At 45.7% G+C, this 25685-nt stretch overlaps 3 protein-coding genes across 4 annotated transcripts; 1 reads left to right on the top strand and 2 right to left on the bottom strand.

Annotated features, from left to right (window-relative positions):
• Window positions 1-2718: 2718 nt before the first annotated feature.
• Window positions 2719-8722, bottom strand: LOC147324133 (microfibril-associated glycoprotein 4-like). Its single transcript, XM_086304646.1, has 6 exons — window positions 8687-8722; window positions 8304-8453; window positions 5496-5534; window positions 4035-4131; window positions 3761-3928; window positions 2719-3351 (listed from the first exon to the last, which is right to left on the bottom strand). The coding sequence occupies exons 1-6, from the start codon at window positions 8696-8698 to the stop codon at window positions 3098-3100; spliced, it is 720 nt and encodes a 239-aa protein (XP_086160772.1). The 5' UTR covers window positions 8699-8722; the 3' UTR covers window positions 2719-3097.
• A 586-nt stretch (window positions 8723-9308) lies between these two features.
• Window positions 9309-12201, bottom strand: LOC147324132 (leukocyte cell-derived chemotaxin-2-like; the record flags this gene model as incomplete). The annotated part of the gene is made up of 4 exons (XM_086304904.1): window positions 9309-9398; window positions 11608-11750; window positions 11838-11989; window positions 12074-12201. Coding segments are annotated over 4 exons (513 nt in total), but the record flags the coding sequence as incomplete, so codon positions are not given.
• Window positions 12202-16036: 3835 nt separating this feature from the next.
• slc16a12b (solute carrier family 16 member 12b) lies at window positions 16037-25275 on the top strand. Of its 2 annotated transcripts, none has more exons than XM_086304642.1 (7): window positions 16037-16504; window positions 21677-21780; window positions 21854-21997; window positions 22074-22328; window positions 22404-22737; window positions 23556-23815; window positions 24020-25275. In XM_086304642.1, the coding sequence occupies exons 1-7, from the start codon at window positions 16392-16394 to the stop codon at window positions 24211-24213; spliced, it is 1404 nt and encodes a 467-aa protein (XP_086160768.1). In that variant the 5' UTR covers window positions 16037-16391; the 3' UTR covers window positions 24214-25275. The 2 variants fall into 2 exon arrangements, with proteins under 2 accessions (XP_086160768.1, XP_086160769.1); XM_086304643.1 differs by lacking the exon at window positions 16037-16504 and adding an exon at window positions 16516-17650.
• Window positions 25276-25685: the final 410 nt, after the last annotated feature.

Below are 25685 nucleotides of genomic sequence, written 5' to 3'. Positions count from 1 at the left end.
AATCTTTTCCAGGATCTTACTCAGAAAAGAAAGCTTAGACATGGGTCTACAGTTTGTCATAATTGAAGGGATGCGGGGAACTGCATGCTTAAACTCACTCAGTACTTGACCTGACAAGAGGCTGGTACTGATTAAGTTCAGAGCATGTGGTCCAACGGGAGGAAACACCTCTTTAAGAAAACATGGAGGAATGTCGTTGTTTGGAGAGCCACATGGTTTAGCATTTGACTCGAGCTTCTCTAGCTCAGGTAGAGCAACAGTTTGGAAAGAAATAAGCAAACTTGAACAAGGAACATGCACAGCTGGATCCACAGAAGATAATGTAGAAGGTCTTGAACTGGGTCGTCTGCTATGTTCATGTCATGTTTCCAGGTTCTTCTATGTATGCCAGGTCTCCATGTTCAGCTTCATAGCCAGATTGTGACACATTGACTCCAGAGCAGAGCTGAGTTTTCTGGATGAGACCCTTGCCCAAAAGCTGGGGGTCCCACTGGTTCCCCTCACCCAACTGCTGCTGCTCTGAATGGCACATGACTCAACAACATCACACATTGCACTCAGGAGATCCACCTCACTCTGCTGAGTAACTATGTTGAAAAGATCAGTTTATTTCTGTTTAAGGCGCCTGGTGCTCCCCTGGTGCTGGAGTATCTGTGGCTCACGCAGCATAACACTGAGGGCAGGGTTTCTAGCTGGAGTGGAGCCATGAGCATTGTGTATATTCATCTCATTAATACTAGAGTGCAATTATGAGAAGTCATGGGTAATAGATTTATTATTGATAATAGATATTAAATTAATCTGGAAACTTAATATTTGCATTTTTGCCCCTGAAGAAGGTGGAGCTGTAGTTTGTTACTGTGACCACTAGAGGGCAGCAAGGAATGACACAGGAGACAACAAGAGACGTTTGCTTCTCATTTATTATCAGCATGCATCTGATAATGATTCATATCAGGTATCAGAGCTTCATCAAACACACTCACAGTCTTTTTTTTTCTTTTTTTTTTTTCTAAATGACATCAGAAACAGCAGTATGCGACATTACGTGATGGCAGAGCTTCAGTTCATCCTTTGTCATTTTTTTTTTTTTTTTTTTTTTTAATAAATAGGACAGGGGGAATGAATGAGAGAAAGAGGGGGAGAGAAAGAAAGAAAACCAAAGGGGAGAAGAGACGGTGAGAAGGGGGGGGAAGAGAGAGAAAAAAAAAAAGAACTCCTGGGTCACCTGTATGGAGAAAAAAAAAAAAAAAAAAAAAAAACAAACAGAGGAGACAGCAAACAACAAAGAGCAACATAATAATAGAGAAAACAAAGCACCATCACAATAAACTAGCTAGTCATAGATATCAATATTTACTAAATAATAAACGATATTGTGCAGCACGCAAGATAGACAGCGCACAATGTGCTTTGAGGTAGCAGCCAAGAAAGCTTTAGTCCGCGTCTGTGAATACCCATGTGTGCATACCTGTGTGGATCAGCATGCTTGCATTCCAAAGGTTTCTCCATGTAATGATCTGCTAGGGAGTGTGGGGGGGCCACAGCCCCGTCCTCCAGGGTGTGAAGCAGGTATGGAGGAGATCAAAACTCCAGACATCCAGAGGCCCCCAGAACACAAGAGACCATGGAAGACCAACAGAGGGGCAGCCGCGCCACTGTCCCAGTAAGAGCTGAGGAGAGTCCCAGATGAGGGCTCGCCCAGCAGCCGCGGAGCAGAAGCCAGGGGGAGTTGCAGTGACGCGCCCGTGAGCTCCGCCGGCCCCCAGCTGCGCCTGAGTGACCGAGCCCCAGGCCGAGAGGCCGGGGGCACCCCACCTCCAAAGGGGCCCGAGCGAGCCCCAGGCCCCAGGCCCCGACAAGCGGCCGCCAAGGAGTGAGCCGGTGTGTACCCGGACGCCCACCCCCAGACACAAAGAACCACCAACACACCGACACCTGAGGGAGTCCGCCACCGGCAGGGGAAGTGGTGGTGGGTGGAGATAGGCCTCCAAACCTTGGAGGGCCTGAGGTGTCCCCAGAGAGGTGGCGCCTGACACCCAACCTGACATATAGACACAGACATACAGGCACACACAGATACAAACATCCATTCCCACCCTCATGCTCTCATATGCACTCACTCCACACTCAACCAACGTGGAGACAGACAAAGAGACGCTGTACACACGATCACACTCCCCAAGCGTACTCTACAAACCGGGTCTAGGTACCCTTGCCCCTAGAGGGGGGAACTGCACCCAGACCCACTCACAGTCTGACTGCTGCTCTGAAACATTCGTGTCATACTGATTCTGAAAGTTAAAGATGCTCTGAGAACCTCGACAAAACAGTGAAAAACTGGCATTACTGCTGGTTTATGTTTTAGTAGAGCAGTGATGTCAGGTCAGTTCTTTACCTGCTGTCACTGCAGTGAAATCAGACATTTTATTTTGAAAGGTTACTGGTGGATCCTGGCAACCATCTACAATCTGTTATAAGGCCTCCATTGGAAAATTGTGTATTTGATACTGGAATATGATACCAACATGTAATATGAAGATAACACGGAGTATTTCAGTGACCAAGTAGCATTGGGGTAAAAGTTATTGAACAGTGTTGGAGCAAAGTGAGAAAATTGTGATGGATTCAAATATTCCAGAAGCTCAAATGACTTCATCAAAACATGTTTCAGTCACATTTAATCAACACTAAATGCTCAAGTTTATTGAATATGAATCACTTGTGTTAATTTAACTCAACTGTTTAAGGTCCTGCCAACACAGAACATCTGTGTGCAACCAATGTCCACTGTTGAATGAAGTAAATCCAACATGCACACAGTATGTCATGTATGGATAAACAGGTTACACTGTTAAACTGTGAAAACACACATTAAAAATCTGCAACAGTCTCACGTTTTACTGTAACTGCTTCATATTGTGTGCTGCTGTAGTACAGTTTGAACAGCCTTCATATAGATTTATTTGGTTTAAGTTTCATACAAAACACACAAAATGTTAATGCATCAAATGAACAAAGTACAAATTTGAAAAGTCATGTGTAAAAGATTTATAGTTATATATTTAATAAACGCCTCTGTGTTTGTTCTGCGGATTTACTGCACAGGACGGATCTTCATGCTGATGGTCTTCAGGGAGTAGTCATGACCTTTCCACTGGTACCAGTCCACACCAACAGCATAGATAGTATCATCAGCCCCCCAACGATAAACCCCGTTAGGGTTTGCATTGTGACAGATGTTGTACCAGAACGCCCCCAGATATGTTTTTGCACAGTTCCCTGACCAGCTGTCCTGGTCTTTGTCAAATGTGGAGAACTTCTGTCCGTTGTGAGTACTCAGGGCATCTCCTGCAGAAACACAGATGAATGAGCCCAACATTACCACTAATCCCAGTCAGACTGGTTAGCAGGTGTACTGGGAGTGTTCTCAGTGGACCACAACCCAGACTGGACTCAAAGCAGGTTCAGCTCCCTGCTGATCCTGTATGTCTCCGCACCACCTGATCTGTGGTGGGATACAGCTCCAACCTTTTTATCTGTTTCCATGGAAACAGTCAGCAGAGCCCTCGGTGAGCGACTCCTGTTTGCACAGCACGAAGGTCACATGATGCTGTGATGACATCATCAGTAAATGGAACAGCTGGAACATCTCTGGAACTAAACTTGTTGGAGGTTTCAAACTAAGCTTAAACGAGGAACCAGATGTAAGACCTGACACTCATTCATCTTTCAGAGTCAGAGCAGAATACTTCCCCACCTGCCCCTCCGTTAATGAATCCAGACACGTGCAGTCTGTATCCATCGGACTCTGGATTGATGGAGAACGAGGAGTAACGGGCAAACGCCACGTTTCCACTGAAGTCCTCCATGTCGACCAGCAGCTCGTACCTTTTCCTCAGAGTGAGGTGGAAGAGACTCTCGAGGCCTATAAACAACCAGAAACATGCACAAGTCTCTGATATGTGAAGCTTCTCTGGTTCAACATGTGTCCACAAAGTCACATCAGAGTTTCAGCTTTGCACTTTGCTCACCGAGCCAGTACTCTCTGGCAGGGTTACCGAAGCCCATCTTGTATTGACTCCAGGGTCTGTAGAAGTTCACCGAGCCGTCCGTCCTCCTCTGGAACACCTGGGGACGAGAAGGTGGGTAACCAGCTGGACATACACGGCATTCAAGATTAGTCAGAACCACAGACAGGTACCACTAACGCCCTGCGACTTTAGTTTGGACATCGTGCAGACAGCTGGGCTGATTCCTTGTAGCCTCCAACAGTGAGTATCTGGAAGCCTGCAGCAGTGCAGCCAGACGCCTGTTTGCAGGTTTTCCCCACACCGCTGCTCCTCTCTGCTTATTACAGAGAAACTCTGGTTTTCTCTCAGATGACAGCAAACAGTACATTCACAGTCTTTTACACACTTTAACTGTTTCTACAGCACTGTATCCTTTCTCCACACACGACCACCTCATGTTCTCCACCGTCAGGTCATCATGAGCTTGTTGTGCTCAACACCAGGGTCAGTGCTGTTCCTGTTACTGAGCTGGTCACCGCCCATCCTGCTCCTGCACCACCTGACCTCCTCGTTCCTCAGGAGGAGACATTCAGGGAGACTGCTGTTCACATCAGTTGCCTCAGCTTGTCCTAGTAGGAGTTCCACCTCATTCACCTGCTACCGTAATCATCTGCCTTCCTGTGTACGACCACTGTGATCACCAAAGATGTGGGCTTCACAGGTAATTGGGAAACTTTCTGGAGGAAACCTGGTCTTGTTAGGAGAGACAGTTATGCAGACTGCACGTGTCCATCAAAACAGTGGTTTGCTGCATGTATATTTTAACTTTGCTTTTTATTTCATTTGAGGGAGACCTTCAACTCACGGTGTCTTTTTACAGAGTTCAGAATGTTTTCTTTCATAAATAAAATTTCACCAGCAACTTTGAGCATTAAAGGTTGCCAACCCCTGCCTTAGGGATGTCATTAGAAGACATAGCATACATTTACACTGCTATGCAGATGACACCCAGCTCTATCTGTCCATGAAGCCAGATAACACACACCAATGAGTTAAACTGCAGGAATGTCTTAAAGACATAAAGACCTGGATGGCCGCTAACTTTCTGCTTCTTCATTCAGATCAAACTGAGGTTATTGTACTCGGCCCTGAAAAGCTTAGAAATATGGTATCTAAGCAGATTCTTACTCTGGATGGCATTACCTTGGCCTCCAGTAACACTGTGAGGAACCTTGGAGTCATTTTCATTTCATTTTAAGTCATTCCTGTTAAAAGGAAGTTTTTCCTTCCCACTGTCGCCAAAGTGCTGCTCATAGGGGGTCAAATGATTGTTGGGTTTCTCTCTGTATGTATTATTGTACATACAGAGAGTCTACCTTACAATACAAAGCACATTGAAGCGACTGTTGTTGTGATTTGGTTCATAAATAAAACTGAATTTTACACACAAAATGAAAATAAGCTGGGAGTTCAAATACTCACAGTCCAGCGTCCATTTAGTGAGTCCATGTCACAGTACACCTACACACACACACACACACACACACACACACATTAGTGAAACATCTCAGTGTGTAATACTGATATCAGTTTGATTAGAAGTATCAGCAGGAACTGGTTGTAACTGGTCACAGTTTAACCTCCTACTGAGTGCTCAGCTCAGACTTTATAAATAAATTAGTATCATTAAACTGTAAAAGTATTTTATTAAAAACTATTTCATTTACATTTCACAGAATATTAAAATATTATTTTAAATACACTGAACAAAAATATAAACACAACTTTTGTTTTGTTTTTGCCCCCATTTTTCATGAACTCAAACTCAAACAATTTTTCTACAGGGTGGGCCATCTATATGGATACAGCGTAATAACATGGGAATTACGTATCGGTGTCGGTCTGATACTGACCTAAATCACTGGATCGGATAGCGGAGAGAAATAAAAAATGTAATCGATCCATTAAATATCAAAACGTCCCACACGGGTAACTCTGCTCATAGCCGTAGCTCGTCGCAGCAGTGTGGTCACGTGATAGAGCAGCTGTGTGTGTTTGTAGCCTCAAACCAGCATTTCATCTCTGAGGAAGTGATCCCAGAGAGAAGTAAAGCAAGTGTGCAAGTCCATCTCTGAGTGTTTGTAAAGCATTCCTGCGTTAAGTTTAACAACTAATATATGGAGCGACTGACTCTCTCGCTCTCTCTCCTGCTGCTACTCCAATCATGAAACTGATCAATGATCAGCTGATCAATGATCAGCTGATCGTCTCTCTTGTTTGTTTTTGGCCCACTTTGCACCAGAAAGAGGAAACCAGCGGCTGAACAACAGCAGCACGTTTAAGCTTGATCAGCTGTTGTTAGAATGTATTTAATATTACTTTCTACTCGAGGATCTTTTTCTACAGCTGACGTAACTGTGCAGGGGCGGATCTAGCAAAGTTTAGCCAGGGGGGCCGATAGGGCATTAACAGGGAAAAGGGGGCACAAAGACATACTTTTCTTTCTTATTCTCATTTAAAATGTCGAGCTTTTAATAAATAATTATCTGAATCTTACACCCAAAGTTTTAATCTGATGTAAAATGTATAGAAGTCCATCACTGCATATAGTAACTATTAAGTCTAATATACCCTAGTAAGCTATAGTACTTTTTCCTTTGGGAAGGTACCATCTGTGCCGTCTAGTGATGTGTCGATCACGAACGAAACGGCTCTTAGAGCCGGGTCTTTGACGTGAACGATGAGCAGAGGGGGGAGGGGCGATAATTACACTCAGTAGCACAGGAACAGAGCGGGAGGGAGAGAGAGAGAGCCAGGGACAACATCGTCACATTAGAAAGGTATAGTAATCATCCACAACTATTTTCAGTTGCAGATGATAAAGGATTCAGAAAGTTTATTCATGCAGGTCCATATGACAGAGAATCTTCTTTTTGTTTTATATTATAATTTATATTTAATTGTGTTGTTGTTTGCTGTGTTTTGTGTTGTTTCACTTTAAATTTGTTTAAAAGGAAAAAGCTGAAAATTTAAATGGTTAAAAGTTGAAATGTGAATAATTGGTTTTTGTATTATATGATTTATTTATTACATTTTATGTGGAGTGAATAAATAAAAGTACATTTACGGTGGCCCCTACAGACAAAGCACGTACAAAGCACAACAGAAGTGCTCCAGGATGCTAGGGGGCAGTGTTGAGCTTTTGTTACCTCGGGGCTACACAAGCCAGGAAGTACCATCGACCGGATTTGGTGTGGTAGTAACAGGTAAATGAACATATTTTTTAAATTATTTGAATATATATGAGTGCTTTTGTATAAATACATAAACAATACACACATGCTTTCAATTGTGTTTGTTTTTAAACTTGAGTTTGAACTCATACAAAATGCAGCAAGATATTTAAAAAAACAATTTTATTGATTAAAAAACACTATATCGGATTCATATCAGTATCGGACATAAAAAAGTGGTATCGTGCCATCTCTAGTCCAAACATCTTTAGCTGCTTTAGTGTGACTCTAGGCTAACCTTGATTTGTTAAAGTTAAGCTCTTATTTGTTAAATCCAGTTTCACAGACAGAGTTAAATCTGCGTCACTCTTTGGGACTCCACAGAGTCAATGAGTCTTTATTCTTGTCACCCTTAATTGTTGGATGTTTTTCATTTTATTCCTGTTTTGTAGCCCTTTGAAGAGAAAACTGTTGTGTTGGTTTTCTTACATTTTCTGTTGCGTTGTTCCGGGACAGGAAGTAAGTGTGTTGTTAGTTTAAGAGTTCTGGCTGTAAAACAAACCTCGTCAGGATTAGGATTTTATTAGGATTTTGTGTCATGCCGATACAACTAAACTGGAATTAATTAATGTGTAGTTTTAAAGTGATAAAGTGCTCTCACAGCAGAGCAGACTTTTAAATATTTAAGAACTAATATGACAAAGTGAAACGTGGTAATGTTGTATTACTGCAGTATTATGGGATTATTATACAAACTAAAGCTAGTGTTTAATTCTGGGTGGTTTATCATTATTATATTAATTATGGAATAAAAGTAGAAGTTTGATTATCAGAACCGTATTTGGCCATATTATTAGGCACATGTGAATGTGCTTTGTTTCATATAAAAAACAAGATTTCATGTACATTTAAACTAAAACAAGTATATTTTACTCTATTGTCTCATTAGAATGTAGTTTAATTATGAAAATTCCCATATTTTGACAAGCTGGTGAATTTGTGGTGTAGCTGTAGCTCAGGAGGTGCAGCAGGTCAGTTCCAGTGAGCTCCAGTTTACCTGAACAGCAGACGTGGCTCCGATGGGATAGATGGTGTACACGCCGCTGGGTCGGCTGCTGTCTTCGTTGTAGATGTCGCTGCAGTCCAGCGGGAGCACGAGAGGAGCACAGCTGCTCAGCAGAGGCACCAGGAGGAGGACTGACAGCAGCTGGAACAGACATTCGCATGTTATTCCAGCATCATGTAGAGCTGCTGCATTTCTGACTGTCACTCAGCAGCAGTGCAAACTCAACCTCAGAGCCAACGTTCTCCGATTTTATGAAAACATGGTGAAGATCAACAATTTAAAGAAAAGAATAAAAAAAGAAGATTTTGATTTTTAATCTAATCAAATATCAAATTACTGGTGAATGTTTCAGATGTTTGAAGTTCTGAGCTCACCTTCATCGTCATCGTTCTGCTGAAACGATCTGATGAAAAACCTCAAGTCTGGGCTTTTTATGTGGAAAGATTAATAATTAACTGATCCGCTCTGTGTGGTTCAACCTGGGTAAGATGACTGTATGTGATTTATAACCCTTATTAGCTCTGACATGGTCCTTGAGGACTTTGACTTATTGTCAAACTTGAGCTTTGAGTTAGATTAATTATTCTGGCACATTAGCACAGCCTCTGGATATCCACTGTCCTTCAGATCAGCCAAAACCCTGTCAGTATGTCGGACAGAAGCAAGAAACATGGGAATAAATTATCAGAATGATTGATCACACACGCAGAGCTTTACAATCTGTAAACACGTTCTAGACCAGAAGATAATGTTTGTGTTTTTCTTCTATCGGTCCAACAAAAACACATTTGTACTTCCTTGAGCGCTGCTATAAAACTACAACAATCAGCCATAAAGTCAGAATTAGTACTGAGTTACTGACACAAACAGCTCAGACCAGAGTCCTTAAAGAGGGAGTGTGTGGACACTGCAGGTTATTATAGCAGCACAAACACTGACTCATTGGTTGGTTGGTAGTCATTAGTGTGTTGTGAATGTGGAACACCAGACTCTTTCCTAAAGCTGAACCTGTTGTGGTTTGCAGTAACTGGGATTAAAGTGAAAAACACAAATAAACACATGAAGGTCTGAGTGGAAAGTAAACCACTGAAAAACAGAAAAACAGCACCCAGAACACGTGTGCTGTCAGGCGCAGGCCTTACTTTCAGTATCACACTACGTTATCTGTAATGTTTTGTACTGTGTGATAACTGTAAGGGAACAGATCAGTGCATGACTGCAGACCACGTGGGGCTGATGGTCCAGCCTCTGGCCCAGAAACAAACTTCCTGACACGTGCAGTTTGTAGAATCTGGGCCACCCGCGGTGAGTGTTATCATCCCGCCAAAGCGCTGTTATCAGGTGAAGTCATTCCTGGTAATGTTTGTGGGAAACACCTTCATGTACTTTCTGGAAGTCCACGTGTTGTATCGGCAGTCGTGAACAGGAAGCACATCAGAGACAGAGACCGTTTGCTTTAAGCCAAAGCAGCCGGACGACAGCAAGACTCCAGAGGAAGGAGTCATGGATGAATTAAAGCTTTGGGAAGAAACGCAGGAAATAAAAAGGCACTGCAGCAGTTTGAAGCTTGCACACACAAAATCAAGCAAAATGTCAGGGACACAGTAAGGCTGGACAATCAGGACAACAAACTGAAGACAAAAGCACAGAAACTTCAAGAAGCAGAACTGCAGACTGAGTCAGCACAGGGAGAACTGGCAGATTCATGTTTATCATAAAGCACCAAATGACAACAACAGTCACCTGGAGGGGCGTTATACTGCAAGATAAACTCTACAGGAGAAAACCCAACAATCACACGACCCCCAGAGCTGATCAGGGTGGGGCAGCCATCTGTGAAGGCGAGGGGAGGAGGGCAGAAGGAGGCAGGTCAAAGGAATACATACGCCCCTTCCATTAGTACCTACTAGAATCGATTCGGCACGGTTTGCCACAGTTTTCACAGTTTCCCATTAGGTCACAGTATCTGCTACTATTTTAGTACCTGCTCGGCCGGGTTCCAAGTGATCTGAGCAGGTACCAAAATGTGATGTCGTCCGACTGCATGCCACCGATTGGCTGGTCAGTGGCGTCACTCGATGAGTTGTGAGAGCTTCTCATTCAGGAAAATGAAAACTGCCATTTTTGGAACCCGACAACAAAGGAAATAACTCTAAAAACAAAACTGTGGTCCCCGAGTGAGACGAAAAGCCACAGACTGAGCAGCAGGTACATCATCGCCTCAACGTCCACCTTTGTTGTTGTCGTGTTGCATACTAATGATGTCACTGGATTCTCTGAGTCGAGCAGAGTAGGTACTAATGGACACGGGGCTATAATGATGCACGGCTGTGGATCCATCCACAGAAGAGGGGCCTGAAAACTGAAGGCTCTGCCTCCCATTCTACTTTTAAATACTCTAGGAACAACAAGTAGGCCTGCAGAGCGAGAGCGAAGTGCTCTAATAGGGTGATATGGTACTACAAGGTCATTAAGATAAGATGTCTTTACAGCTGAGCTCTTCCTTCATGTGTCTGAGAAGCTGACGTCGGTTGTAATGGCAGTGACTGCAACAGACCTGTGGTGGACCAGCTGCTTCCTCAGCTCTTTAATGAAGAGTCAGGATGAATAATAAGAACTTGGATACAAAGCACAGATATTTTACGACATTTTTCTCTTGACTGTTTTCACGGCTTTGGCCTGTAATTCGTCGTGCAGTTCTACCGGCAGGGCGGTTGGTGGGTGGAGTCATGCACCAGGTTTTACAATATCAGGCTACTGACAGCTGCACAGTCTCAATAATACAAACTTTAATCTTCAATACAATTTTAGTTGAGAACGTTGGACACTGATGATTGTCTCTGACCCCAGTTGCTCTGTTTATTATTATACAACACAAAGTAAAGTGAAATTTTATTTACTTTATTGTTCAGTTTATTATGTGATTCTGATCAAACGTGTCAACTCGTTCGTATTCTCAGTTTAAAAACACAGCAGCACTCGTTTTTCTTTCACTCAATAAAAAAGCAAAGATGGTAAATGGTCTGTATTTATACAGCGCTTTACTAGTCCCTAAGGACCCAAAGTGCTTTACACATCCACACATTCACACACTGGTGATGGCAGCTACATTGTAGCCACAGCCACCCTGGGGCGCACTGACAGAGGCGAGGCTGCCGGACACTGGCGCCACCGGGCCCTCTGACCACCACCAGTAGGCAACAGGTCAAGTGTCTTGCCCAAGGACACAACGACCGAGACTGTCCAAGCCGGGACTCGAACCGGCAACCTTCCAATTACAAGGAGAACTCCCAACTCTTGAGCCACGATCGCCCCATGACAAAGACAGGGAAGCAGAAAAAAGCTGTGGTAAATGGTAAATGGTGCCGATCCTCTGCCCCTTCCTCACCGTTCCTGAGGTTCGGTCCGGCCTCACGTAGAACAGCTTGAAACAAAGACCTGCAGGACGCAAACGCAACGCCTCGATCAGTGAATCAGTACCAGGATCAGTAACTCTGTTAGTGCTGGCTGCGCGTGATGACCCACCCTGTCCTGACAGGTTGATGCCCTCGTTGATGGCTGCCTTACTGGGGTCGGTGTAGACGGTCAGTTTCCCGTTAAGAGTCACGTCAAACGGAGCGTAGACAGCGGCGCCGTCGCTGCACTTGATGTCCAGCCCTTGGTGGAGTCTGGTCCCCCTGTAACCAGCAGACATCCAGCTGTGAGCAGCTGTGCCACATCGTCCACACCAGCCTTACAACAAAAACGTGATCTCTGAGTACCGTCCGGCTCCGTACTGTCCCTGTCCCCATCTGTCCGACGTCCTCCGGCTGTTGCTCGGGTTACTGCTGCACAGCTGACCGAACTTAACGCCGTCACACACCCACAAAACAGCTGGACACACACAGATTTAGACTTTTATGGACACAGCCTTGGGTTTTCAGTTAGGAGAAAATAAATAACCAGAATTATTGCATATTTATTCAGACCAAATATTTTCATATAAGTTAAAACACTAAAAGATGGTCTTTAAGTAGTTAAACTCAGTTTAGGACAAAAGTCTTCAGATTTTCTCTTTTATTCTAAAGTTTAACATTAATTAAGATTTTTAAGTTAAATAATTTGTAACGGTTCATATCATTACGTTACTAAATTTAATCATTTTATTCCCTTATTATTCAAATGCAAAGTTAAAAAATAAACTCAGATCTTCAAACAATTACAGATAAAAGTTTATGACATTTCTGAATAATCCCAAAACCTCGAGGAAAGTTTGATGTTTGCATTGTGGGGACCTGACGAGTCTCCCTGTCCTCAGTGAGTCCTTAAGAGCAGGTCCCCGTAACACCACAAAGGTAAGTTTATGTTTGTAACGATGAAAATAGTTTTTAAACTTTTTTTTAAGGTAGTTTATAAAAGAGACTGGAAATACCCTTCCGAATATGATCAGGGATGGACTGCAAAGTGCTGAGTGGACAGTAGTAAAAACCTAACGACATGGGACCTGTAAAGAGGTGGAGGGGAGCTCCCCTAGGCCGAGCAGATCTGCGGGTTTCACTGTGCCATTATGTTATTGTTAGTGCGTAGTATCTTTGTTTGTTTGTTTGTTTTCTTTTTTTTGTTTGTTTGTTTGTGTGTATTGCTAAATTAAAGTACCTTTTTATAAAAGAGCTTATGAGGTTCTCAGTGGCAGAATATAATCTGCAATAAGACGTTATTTTTTAGCAAAGCCAAAGGAAAATAAGAAGGTACAATCTGCACAGAAATGAACATTTGTGAGATATAGAATGAATTTTGATTTTACAAACTTTTCCCTTCCTATTTTTTTCTGTCTCCATATCAAAGCTGAATGATACAGGGCTGGCGGTCCATAAAGATGACTGAGGCTCAAATTTTGTATCTCTATATGTAATCATGGGAAAAGAGGGATTTGTGTTTGGTCTAAACACACCATGAGAGTGAAGCGATGATCATGAGTTGTTTGTTCTAATCTAAAGATTGTTTTTAACAGGTTTATCATCAGTGCAGAGCAGAAAACTCACCCAGTAAAACTACGACGTGTCTCATCTTCAGGTCTTCAGATTTGATTCAGATCCTGAGTTTCTGCTGCTTTTCTCTGTTTTCATAGTCTGAATTGTGGAAACACCAGGAAACAACCACGATCAAATTATTTCACAGGAAAAACATCTTCTTCCTTCTGTGAAGCTGTAAAATCATAATCTGTATTGTCTGAACAAAGTTCAAAGGTCAGAGCTGCCAGTAAGACATTAAAGTCGTGTAAAGTGTGCGGGTGGATGTGCTGCAGGAGGACATGGAGGACAGTTTGGTGCTCGTTACTCAGACTAGACTGAGAACAGTTAACCCTCGAGATAAAACCTTGGCCGTGTAAAGCTACTGTGAGCAGGTACATGCTAGCTGGCTCACTCTCCTGTCACGCATCATTAGTTACTTACCTTTGCTTGTTACAGTCACCTGGATAACGTGAACTTTAAGGTAAACCAGCCAATTAACCCCTCCATCCATCCAGGTGTGATTTTATTAGCAACAGCATTCATGGCCGCTGCAGGGTAGCATCGCCGCGCTGGGTGAACCTGCCACAGACACGAATCATCACATTGTGATGAATCAGCTGATCTCAGACCAGCGGACTTTTGTTCATCCTTCTCAGGATTCCCTTCATTTTATCAGTGGAGTCACAAAAGAAACCGGATCAGGACAAAACCACGGTCATGTCTGGAGACACCGGAGACACCGGGAACGTTTGCACTGGTGGGACGAACCTGTCCTTAAACCCTTTGACCCCTTTAACCTCACTCAAACAGGATGCAGCAGCTTTTGGACACACACATTTATACACAACATAACAGTCAAAGGGCTCAAACTGCTCCAATAATATGTCTGCATACACGACACTGCACAACCCCGCAGCCCACGCGTTGTTAATCAGTCACTGAAATGTGGTTGTGCACGGTCCAAACAGCACGACAAAGTAAAAGGATAGCGATGATGGCTCTTTCACAGCAGGAGGCCTGACACTGTTAACATTAACTGAGGAGGAGCCACACGACCAGCAGTAAGGCGTCCAAGGGGCCGAGTCACTGCAGTATCCACACAGAGGAGCAGGTTTTAGGGTTTTATTGAACTGCTCGTAATCAGACACAGCCGGCACGTGTCTGTGGAAATGTCACGTTTTGAACTTGGCCCAGTTTTTCTAACTCGTGTTCATCCTTCAGCCTTATCGTGAGCTGACTGAATCACTGATCTAAACCTGGAAAGCCGGATCACAACACCCCGGCTCACATCCTCCAGCGAAGGTGGAGGCCGGTCCTCTTTATTTCTTTACAGCTCTGACTGAGAAACAGAAAGAGCAGCAGACACTGACGTTATCCAGGAAAACACGTTCCTATTGTGCGTACACAGTTTGCAGTAAAGTGCAGTCACACGTGTACAAATGCACACGGATCCAGATGTGAGCTGTCTTTGCAGTTTGCACACATCCAATCCAACTTTATTTATAAAATCGAAGCTAAAGTTCTTTCCAGTAAAACACAGTAACATACACCTCTGTGGAGTGCGCAGGTGCAGAAGGCCTGCCAGGTACGTAGGAGCTCGGCCATTCGAATCTTTAAAAGCAAACATAACATTTTTAAATGAACTCTAAGATAAACAAGCAACAAGTGTTTGTCCCTGTCAGCAGGCGAGCAGCAGCATCCTGGGCCATCTGTAAGCGTCACAGTGAGGCCTGATCACACCGACATAACCTGCATCATTACCTGCATCAGCTGTGTCAACTTTCACTCCAAGCTTGGTGACGCTGGTCTGATGGTGCACACATGGCTCATGCACCAGGTGTTTCACAGGTGATCACACTCAGCGTGCTAATTGGTGGAGGGCTCCACCTGCTGGCCATCTGTCTCAGAGTGATAACACTAAACGCACCAGAACATTTGCTGTTGTCTGAAATGTTATTTGTGTGGAAACCAGTGAATTAATGAACTTTGTACATTTGATTATCACGACACATTCAGTTTCTCATCAAACACATTTCGGTCCTTCTGTCTCAGATCTGCCGGTTTTTGAAGAGTTATATTATTTATAATAAATATTTATATTAAATTTATATTAAATATAAAAGCCTTTAAATTTGTTTGATCTTATTTATCATGAAAAAAGAAAGAATCTGAAATTTGAGACAGACAGAAATATCGGAGGACTTTAAAAAACCACACAGAGTCCAGCAGGCCATTGTTTTCATTTCAATGTGTTTAGTCACAAAAATGGTGAAAATACTGGTTTTATTCAACCTTCATGCTCTATTAAAGAACACCGCAGACGGTCGTGTCTGTCTCAGATCTCTACGTCCTTTAAAGTTTGGACGTGGTCCCAGTCTTTGTTCTGGTCCCAGTCTTTGTTCTGGTCCTGGTCCCAGTCTTTGTTCTGGTCCTGGTGTATAGCACACCCCTCGGGTGTGACACACACTGGTTGCTGTGGAACACACTGTGGTCTCTCTGGTCTGTCTGACTGGAAATGCTTGTTTGCGTCACCCGACACCTGAGACATCCTCCCTTCAGTCAGCCCCACCCACCCCTAGCCCTGGGGGGAGGTAGGGTGTGGAGAACTAAGCGCTCCCTTCGCAGCAGTACTCTTTGCTGACTCTGCCGTCATCAGGTCCGGGCTGGGGGCCTCAGCGTTCACACAGTGTGGTTAATGATTGAGGGGGGGTGGGGGTGGGGGGGTGTCACTCATTGACCGCAGGAACTTTTAGACCCACAGACAGAATTAGGGTGGCGGGACTTCACTGTCACTCCACTGTCACTCCACTGGGACTCTACTGGGTTCGACTCAGAGGAAGTTGAAGGAGACTTTTAATCTGCTGGAGACAATCTGAGCGTCTTCCTTTCCTTCTTCTGTCCTTCTGCCACCCAGCTTCACCTGGCCGATCTCCACCCCTCATTGGGGGAGGGCTGAGTGCCCCTGGATACCTGATCACCTGCGGTCCAAGCCACACTTTTACCTTTGTTTTGCTGTTGTGAAGCAGCTGACCAGCTTCAGGTTTGCACCAGAAGCTCCAGGGTCAGCCACCGTGGTGAAGCTGCAGCGATGGCTGCTGGAAAGCAGCGGGACAGCCGGGGGGCGCCGCCGGATGGCGGGTGGGGGTGGGTGATTGTTGGATGCTGCTTCATGGTGACGGTGTGCACACGTGCAGTGACCAGGTAACGCACACACGCACATCCATATACTGGTCTTTATAGCTGTGTGAGGACCCTTACAGTCTTGGTGCACAGAGTGAGGGATCGTGGACGTCCACACCAACACTGCACACAGCCGTGTTAGTGTAGCTACAGATGATGGTGTCTGTTAGACTGGCTGTTATATCAGAGTTTACTGATTTGTGCAAACATAAAAGAGACGGGCAAGAATCGCTTCTGTTGTTTTGCATTTTGAGGTCACTTTGGGTTCATTATGGCCCTGATACACCTTTAAAGAGGCACCTGAGCGTGTATGTGGACATGTTTAAAGAGATCAAAACATTTTCAGAGACAAAATCTTCAGTGAAAGAAGAATCAAAGACATGCAGACAACATTCCTGTGACATGACTCAGTAACGAGGACTTCAGGCCAATTAGAGCGATTGCCAAACAGCCTTTAACCATTCAACAGAAGACGGTCCAGAGATCTGCCCTAAAATTAAAACCAGTCTTCTCACTGTGACACAGCAGCATGTTTCTCTTTGTTACACACGCAACAAAAAAGGAACATTGTGTACTACTTTTAAAAAAACCTGCTGGAGAAACATCTGCCAATTACTGAGGTTAATTATAGGGATGGGTCCCGGTATCATGGCACCGGTTCTGACATAAACGGTAGTAACCAGACCGAAAAGCAGCGCACATTTATTTTTTTTCCTGAGCTGTGATACACTTTGGATTCTAGCCAATCATTTTACGTTTCTGAGGATAGTAGGCGGGTCCAGGCACGTACGTTCTTTTAGAGCAGAGCTTCAGATTAAAAATGCCCAAGGCAAAGTCTGGCTGTACTTCACAGCAAAAGATGCAAACTCAGCAGCAACAAGTGCTTTAAGCTGATACTGTGATACTGTCAAAGGAGGTAACACCTCGAATCTGATGAAACACCTGGAGACGTATAGCATTTTGTTAAAAGCCGAGAAATGCGCCGTATTTGATAGCTTGCTGCGAGACCTCACACCGAGCGCATCTACTGCGGGTGTGGTGCCTGTTATCAGACCCGGAGTTAGCAACATCCCCCAAAAACACGAAGAATAGAGTCCTGGCCCCTAGCCCTGCCAGTGTAGCAGAAATGATGAGGATGATGATGCAGCAGCAGCCGTTCTTCTCTGCGTGAGTAGCTTAATGTTGTTCGTGTGTAATTTACGTTGAGTAGGCTAACCACGTTATTACATTAATGCATGTAAGGTGAACTAGCAAACATCATCATAGCTACATGCGGCTGTCTTCTTGTTTGATGGCAGATACTCCCTTCACCCTGGCCACAAAGGCTAAAATGACCAAAGAAAAAGTGGGAAACAGCTGAACATGAGAGGTTTAGGACAAAGTTTGTGTTTTTTTTTCATTGTTTAAGCACTGCTTCCAGCCAAGAGTGATACCATATATGCCCCATAGCTGCAGAAAAGGCTAACATTGTTATCTTTTTACAAAAAACAGCTGAACATGAGAGGTTTTTGGACAAAGTTTGTGTTCTCCATTCTTTAAGCACCGTTTGAGCACCGGCACCGTTTCAAAAGTACCAGTTTGATACTGGTATCGGATAAAACCTAAACGATACCCATCCCTAATTAATTAGTGACGTGGCTGCGTGTGAAAAAGCGTCTGAGGCCTGAAGCTGGGTGGCGTGAAGTAGGGGTTGGCGATATAAACAATATATGATAGAAACGATATAAATTTGGCCAACGACAGAGATTTTGACTATATCGTGATAGCGCATGTTGATGATGTCATCAAGCTGCGCCTGTTTTAGTCGAAAGCATCGCAGCGGCTAAAACCATTATCATCTGCAAATTATGGCGGGTGACAGTCACAGCAAAGAGGCGAAGCACTTTTGAAATATGGGGAAAGCCAAAAACTGCGCTTCCGTAACATTGATTCATTAATGTTGAATCCTCTCGCAGCTGCTTTGTTCCCATGTTGTTGCCGTATATCAATAACTAACCTCGTATTGTGGATGAATGATCTCAGTTGTTCTCCTGACTGAACTTTGGCCCGTGAACTTTGGCCCACAGCTGTTTAGTTTTCTGTTTTCATTTATGTTGGAAGTGACAGCAGAGCTGTACGTTTTAATTAGCTTCAGAAATCTCTCAGTCAGAACATGCTATGTCATGTTTAGGTGGAAACTAGCGAGCTAACTTCCTGCTAACTTCTAACTCTGTTACATTTAATAAATCCTGTTTTCATGGATGTTAAACTTAATTGTTACACCTGGTAAAGCAGCAACGCTGATGATTTAATTAAAGATGAAAGAATTTAGACCGTTTTTAACTCTCAGTGTTCGTTTGACTTTGGGACGTGAAGTTGATGGAGTTTTGGACCCAGATTACTCCGTGAAGCTCCTCCCTACGGCAGCCGTAATGCTCTGACAATCCATCAAGACATTTTTAACAGATTTCTGCAGCCAAAATCGGTTCGAGGTCAGTAAGCACAACCAGAAGTCATACATAAGGCACACTCTCGATTTTTGAGAACATTAAAGGATTTTAAGTGTGGAAAACACGTTATACAGAAGAAAAGAATATATCGCGATATATATCGTTACCACACGTGCTTCAAATTATACCGCGATATGGATTTTAGGTCATATCGCCCAGCCCTAGCGTGAAGCTGGGTGGAGTTCAGCACTTAGCCAGAGGATGTGTGGGCCAGAGTTCAACCGCCTCTCAGAATCACTGATTCACAATTCTGCACAGAAGTGAGAGCGCACAGAGAGCTGCTGCAGGTTTGTGGATGGTGTTTGTTGCTGGTACTTAGCATCCAAAGTTTTAAAGAGTATGAGCCTCAAACATGCCTGACGAGGTCTACAGAATTCATCCCTCTGCACAAAAAGATGCGACTTCTGCTCCGCCTCATTCACCATCACATCCACACCATCAGTCTGAACGCCCTGCATTAGGAGCATGCTCAGTAGAAGTAACTTATAATTATATTGGGCACCTGTGGCTTGTTTGTTAGAGTGGGTCATCGGTGGGACATCTCGTTTGAATGAAGTGTGTGAAAACAGACTGAGTAAAAAAGCACTATAAGTACCATCACACCAGCTAGTGCTACGTGTTTATGATGAAGTATTACACTCTGCAGGTCGGGGAATAATAACAGGAAAAACACCTCACAGGTATTTTCAGCACATACAGGGGTGTGTCTACAGGGGGGCATGGGGTGTGCACTATTTTACACTGTAGTTCCTCGTTATTCTGCAGATTAAGATTATTAATAAAATATTTAAGAATATGTTATGTAAGCATGCATGTAAGCATGTTTACCGCAGGCCTGCAGAGCACCAGTCAGACCAGGCAGAAACCAGAACACACAGATTCAAAAACACACCGTTTCTCAGCACGTGACACTGATCTGAGAGCAGTCAACATCTAATTATGTGTGTGCGTGTAGCTGGTCTCACTGGGAGATGGGGCTGTGTGTCGGGGTGAACTGGTTTTAATGGGTGGGGGAGGCTGAGCTGGCATTGGCTCCACAGTGCGTGCAGGCTGCTTGTTTCAGGTTCAGTTAATCTTAGTACTCAGATTACTTTTTCCTCGTAAGGAGTAAGCTGCGTGACCGGTTTTCCCTCTGAGATCGTCTCCGAACAGCCTCGCCGGTGTTTGCTCACCTTCTACCCTCAGAACGTCGTTCCAAGCTAAAAGCAGAGCTCTCCAGCAGGAGAGCGTCTTTGTATGTGAAGGACACGTGCAGCTCAAAGACTCTGGAGCTCTGCTGCTCGCTCTGCGCTCGGGGGATTTACAGCCCCACACCCCCTACACCAAACACCTGCACCGCTGCACCACCAGCCGCATCTGTGATGTTGTCGTTAAAGACTCCGCCCCCTGAGGACGGCAGAGCGGTTGACATTTCAGAAACGCCCTGACACTGCTGTCAGCCAAAGGAAACCTGCTTCCATCCAGTAATTAGTGACACTCAGCTGTGCTTCCCGGGTGGACGCGTCTGACGGAGGAGTCCTCGGTGCCCGCAGTGACCGGATCGTCTATGCTATTCCTTTCTTCCAAACAGGAAGTTTACCGGAGGCGCCGGGTCCGCCCTGCTGCGGCCTGGCCCCCGGGGCTGAATGGGTTAAACACAGAGACACGCGGCCTCCTCCTGTGACCTTTGACCCACATTTCCTGCTCCGACCGGAGACCGGCGCGACTGCTGCTGCAGCTGGAAAACTTCTCAGAAACATAAGATAAGATAAGATAACCTTTATTAGTCCCAAACGTGGGAAATTTGTTTTGTCACAGCAGGAAGTGGACAGTGCAAAAGTTATGACGCAAAAATTAGAATACAATAAGAATAAATACAGTACACAGCTGTACAGAATAGAATAAAATAATATACTATATACAGTAGAATAAAATAGAATAAAAATATACAATAAGATAAAAATAGAATACGAATGCTATATACAACTGAGTAAAAATACAACGATGCCAGAAAAGATTATTGCACTTAGTGTTATTGCACATGTGTGGATGTGTGTGTTTGTTCAGTTAAAGTCTTTGTTGTGGAACATGAACATGTGTTCAAAGCTCCGCCTCCCCTCCATCAGCTCGCTGTGAAAGAGTGTGTTTGTGCGTCTGTGCGTGTGTTATGTCCTCACAGTGAGGCGAGAGAGCAGGCCCGTCCCCCATGTTTCTCACTGCAGTTATACAACGACACATTAATCCTGAAGTTATGTGTGACTGGCACACGTTACATAACACACACACACGCCTGCCCTGACTATGCTTTGTTTACAGGAAGTGCCGCCTTAAACCCTCCCTACTTCCTGTTCTGACTCTAATCAGCATTAGGGAGAATGCACGTTGAAGACTTAACTTTACGTCCATCTTTATGTACAGTCTGTTTTGGGGGGAGAACTACAATTCCCAAGATGCATTTAGGCAAGAAACATCCAATCAGTGAGCTACAAATCTTTGTGTGCAGCACTTTGACTGCCTGTCTGTGAAAAGCGCTTAATAAATAAACTTACTTACTTACAAAGTCAGCTGACTGCAAAAGATGAAGAAATTCTATTTAAATCTGAGCAGCAGCAAAGAATGATGGGTACTGTAGTGCACTGAAACTTTTTTCAGGGACAGTCATGGTGTGTCTTTGCAGCCGAGCGTCAAAGGTGGGGGCAGTGTTAACCCTCTCTTGTGTCTGCAGGTGTGTCTCCATCTTCTTCGTGGAGTTCCAGGCTCACTTCGGGGCCGACTACGCCGCCACCGCCTGGATCCACAGCCTGCTGGACTGCAGCACCATGCTGTGTGGTGAGTACCGCCAATCAGACATCACAGAGTGGTTCTTGTGGTCACGTGAGGCTGAGCGTGTCTGTATGTGCAGCTCCCGTCGGCAGCCTGGTGGGGAGCCGCTGCTCCAGCCGGGCGGCGGTGGTGGCGGGGGGCCTTCTGGCCTCCTGCGGCCTCCTGCTCAGCTCCTTCGCCACCAGCCTGGAGATGCTTTACTTCAGCGCCGGGATCCTGACAGGTCAGACTCAGACATGTCCTCCCCATCTTACAGCGGCGTGCTCTTTATCATGCTGACACGTAAAATCTGTCCGCAGGTCTGGGCTTCGCCCTGTGCTACACCCCCGCCATCGCCCTGGTGGGCTGTTACTTCCAGCGGAGGAAGGCGCTGGCGTACGGTGTCGCCATGTCGGGCAGCGGGATCGGGACCTTCGTGCTGGCTCCGGTGGTGCAGATGCTCATCGAGTTGTACTCGTGGAGGGGGGCACTGCTCGTCCTCAGCGCCTTCGTTGCAAACCTGTGCGTCTGTGGAGCGCTGCTCCGACCAATAGCACTGCAGGAGGAGCAGTGTGGTAGGTGTTCTCATCAATCACATGTTCCCTCAGCGGGCCAATCAGAATCAGACTCACCTGTGCGTTCTGGTGCAGGTGACATCTCACAGCAGGACGTGGAGAAACCTCCCAAAGACTCTGTGGACCTCCTAGCTCCGCCTCCTCCACCTGAAAGCTCCGCCCCCAGGCTGAGGAGGATGTGGCGCCTCCTGTCCTGTGGGGAGTACCGCTTCCTGCTGCTGCCTGACTTTCTGGGTCTGGCCGTGTCCTTCCTGTTTCTGGCCAGCGGCTGCAGCCTCCCCTTCGTTTACCTGGTGCCCTACGCCCTGAGTGCCGGCATCAGCCACCAGCACGCCGCCTTCCTCATGTCCATCCTGGGGGTCATCGACATCGTGGGGAACATCACCTTCGGTTGGCTGACGGACAGAAGGTAAGGCGAGTGTGCGCGAGGACGAACACTGACGCTGGCCTGTTCCACACGTTACAGCCTCGTTCCAGAGGGGAAGCGCGAGCACGTTTATTAGCCTTCCTGTGACTCTCGGGGCTCAGCGCAGGTGCTTCCTGCTTCCACTGCTCTGGACCTCAGACTAGGGTGAAGGTTCATCCTCCACCAGGTCATTGTCCTGGTGGAGGATGAACTCCGTCCACACGTGACGCTTAAAGACCTGAGGCTGTACCTGCTGCCAAAGGTGCTTCAACTAGGTGCTTTGGGGTTCCTGTAGCTCAGGAGGTAGAGCAGGTCACCGATCAGAAGGTCGGTGGTTCGATCCCTGGCATGCCAAGTATTCTTGGGCAAGATACTGACCCCAGGTTGCTCTCGGAGTGTGGATGTAGTTGGAAAGTGCTTGTGTGAATGGCAGTGATTGGGTGACTGAGCGCTCCGAGTACTCCGCGTGAGTAGAAAAGTGTTAAATGAGAATCAGTCCATTTACCTGACCCAAGCTGCGAGTCGTCTCCTCCATGTTCGATTTTACTTCATCTTTGATACGTTTGCGAGAATTCAAAGCACACGTCCGGCGTGTCGCTCTGTGTTTAGGATTTTGACCTTTATTGGTGCTGCTCGGCGCCTTCGAGCTCGTGCAGGCGTGACTTCAGCATCACAGCGAGCGTCACGATGTTTGCAGGTGATAGCGATGGAGACGCCCACTCGACTTTGCAGCAGAACGCTTTCTTTTTAAAGGGACAGTTCACACAAACATGGCTGACATTTGAGTGCTGATGCCGTCGGGCGTCCTGTTTGTCTCTCAGGTGTTTGAAGCCGCACCGCCTGGCCTGTTACGTCTTCTCGGTGGGGATGGAGGGTCTCTGCTGCCTCTTCACGCCATTACTTTGTTCGTTCCCGCTCCTCGTGCCCTTTGCCGTGCTCTACGGCTACTTCGACGGCGCCTACGTGGCTCTGATCCCAGTGGTGACGTCTGATGTGGTCGGAACTACGTATCTGTCCTCAGCTCTGGGCGTTGTCTACTTCCTCCACGCCATACCTTACCTGGTCAGCCCGCCCATTGGAGGTGAGGGAAACAGCTCCACCCTCCTGCTTCATCCATCTTTAAAAGAGAAAAAACTTTAAATCCACTTAAATTTTAAATATGTGTTTAAAGACCGTGCGTCTAATTGTCCTCACAAACGTCATTGGATATTTGAAATCTGATGACATCACTCTGACATCGCCTGCTGATGATGTCACACCTGAAACTCTTCTTCTCTTTCTGCAGGCTGGCTGGTTGATGTTACAGGAAGTTACACAGCCACTTTCCTCCTCAGCGGCGCCGCTCTGCTGGCCAGCGCGGTCACTCTTTCCGCCGTCACTGGAATTCGCCATTGCCGCCATCGATCAGATTCGGTGCTGCTGCAATCTTCTGAAAACTGTCATCAGGGAACCCGAGCCCCTCCACCTCAGCCTGTCTGACCAATCAGGTGGTTTCGTCACCTTCAACAGGAAGGTGTTACCTCACAGCCCTCAGGCTGCGTTCGCTCTGCAGGTCTTGATGCTCAGTTCAGATTTTTGGATCAAATCTGATTGTTTTGTCTGCTCGTTCACACTACAAATAAAATGCGACAGCAAACGCGCTCTAGTGTGAACGCTCAGAGCGGCCGCGTGCGCAAAAGAAGACGCCACACACAACGCGCTCTGTTTACACCCAGACCAAACAGTATGTGTGACTGATGGCCTTAATGTAAAGACTTGTTTCCAACCTTACGTTTCCCAATTTTCCTTTAAGTTGTAAAGTTGTTTGGTTATTTACATTTGGCCAAACAATGATCCTTATTGCTGTTGTTTCTCCAACATTGTCTTCCCAGCAGTTTCACTGGATGGTCAGGAAGCGTTCGCCATGTCTTCTCCGGCGCTGATAATTGGCGTCTGTCTCGTGTCAGTGACGTAAAAGACGGATTTAATGCGACGTGACCATCAAACAGCAGCTTTCTAAAACATCAGATATGTATCGGACTCAGGACCACATACGAGAGTGACCCAGATCGGATGTGAAGATATCGGATTTGTGCCGTTCACACTGTCACACCATGATCGGATAGATGGTCGCAGAGGGTCACAAAAGTCAGATTTGATGCTTTCGCCTGCAGCGTGAACGCAGCCTACCAATCAGATTCCTCGACACCAAAACCAAGCAGACGGCTAAACAGGCTGACAGGTGTCAATCAAACGATGACTTCACAGGAAGTGAAATCTTTTTAGTCTGCTGAAGATGAAAACGAATGATTTTGTTTTAATGTTGAAGAAACTCACAGCTTCCTGTCTGAGCTGCCTCATTATGTGTGAGAGAGTGTGTGAATGGACCAGAATCATCTTCAGGTGTGACTCAGGTTACCTGTACCTGAGACAGGTACTGGTAGATGTCAGCGTGTGAGCAGCGGGGCTGAAAACGCTGCTGATTGGTGGAGAGCGTGATGTCACAGTCTGAGTGATGCTGATGTTTGTAACGTGTTACAGGAAAATAAAAGCTTTGCCTCAGTTTGTGCCTCCTGCGTTTTCTTCATGGATCAGCTGGAGCTCTGCGGTCGTCCAGCTCACGTTAGCTTTACCCTGAAATAAACAGCGAGGACAACTTTGCTCCGCCCTCCTCCACCCAGCAGGTCAGCCAGCGCAAGGAGAAGCTGCTGGTGTCAGAGCTTGAGCTGAGGAATCAGCAGCTTCATCCTGATTCTGCGGCTCACCTCGAGTCCTCGCTGCCAGCAGAGGTGATGTCATTGAAGGAGCCCCAGGTGGCTCAGGTAAGACCTCTGAAGCCACTTTATCTGACACGCCCACCCCGACACGTCAGCAGCGACTCAGAGGTCAGCGTGTTGCCCAGGGACAGAGTGGAGCAACCTTCGGCTCCGTCTCCTGAGCTACAGCCGCCTCAGGTACTCCCTCAAACACTG

Source organism: Aulonocara sp. 'chitande type north' Nkhata Bay, linkage group LG8 (genome assembly GCF_057382095.1).
Source record: "Aulonocara sp. 'chitande type north' Nkhata Bay isolate Kocher_YH1m ecotype deep benthic linkage group LG8, A_spYH_male_GT1.1, whole genome shotgun sequence".
NCBI lineage: Eukaryota > Metazoa > Chordata > Actinopteri > Cichliformes > Cichlidae > Aulonocara > Aulonocara sp. 'chitande type north' Nkhata Bay.
This window is presented reverse-complemented; position numbering and strand designations above follow the sequence as displayed.

What these genes read in the sequence shown, in the direction of transcription:
- LOC147324133 (XM_086304646.1), bottom strand. An exon ending in GAGCCACGTCTGCTGTTCAG is followed by an intron (nt 5,535 to 8,303) that starts GTAAACTGGAGC and finishes GTGTGTGTGTAG; the next exon opens with GTGTACTGTGACATGGACTC. An exon ending in ATTCATTAACGGAGGGGCAG is followed by an intron (nt 3,352 to 3,760) that starts GTGGGGAAGTAT and finishes GTGTTTCTGCAG; the next exon opens with GAGATGCCCTGAGTACTCAC.
- slc16a12b (XM_086304642.1), top strand. Translation starts at nt 16,392, where the DNA reads ATGGCTGCTGGAAAGCAGCGGGACAGCCGGGGGGCGCCGCCGGATGGC. An exon ending in TGCACACGTGCAGTGACCAG is followed by an intron (nt 16,505 to 21,676) that starts GTAACGCACACA and finishes TTGTGTCTGCAG; the next exon opens with GTGTGTCTCCATCTTCTTCG. An exon ending in ACTGCAGGAGGAGCAGTGTG is followed by an intron (nt 22,329 to 22,403) that starts GTAGGTGTTCTC and finishes GTTCTGGTGCAG; the next exon opens with GTGACATCTCACAGCAGGAC.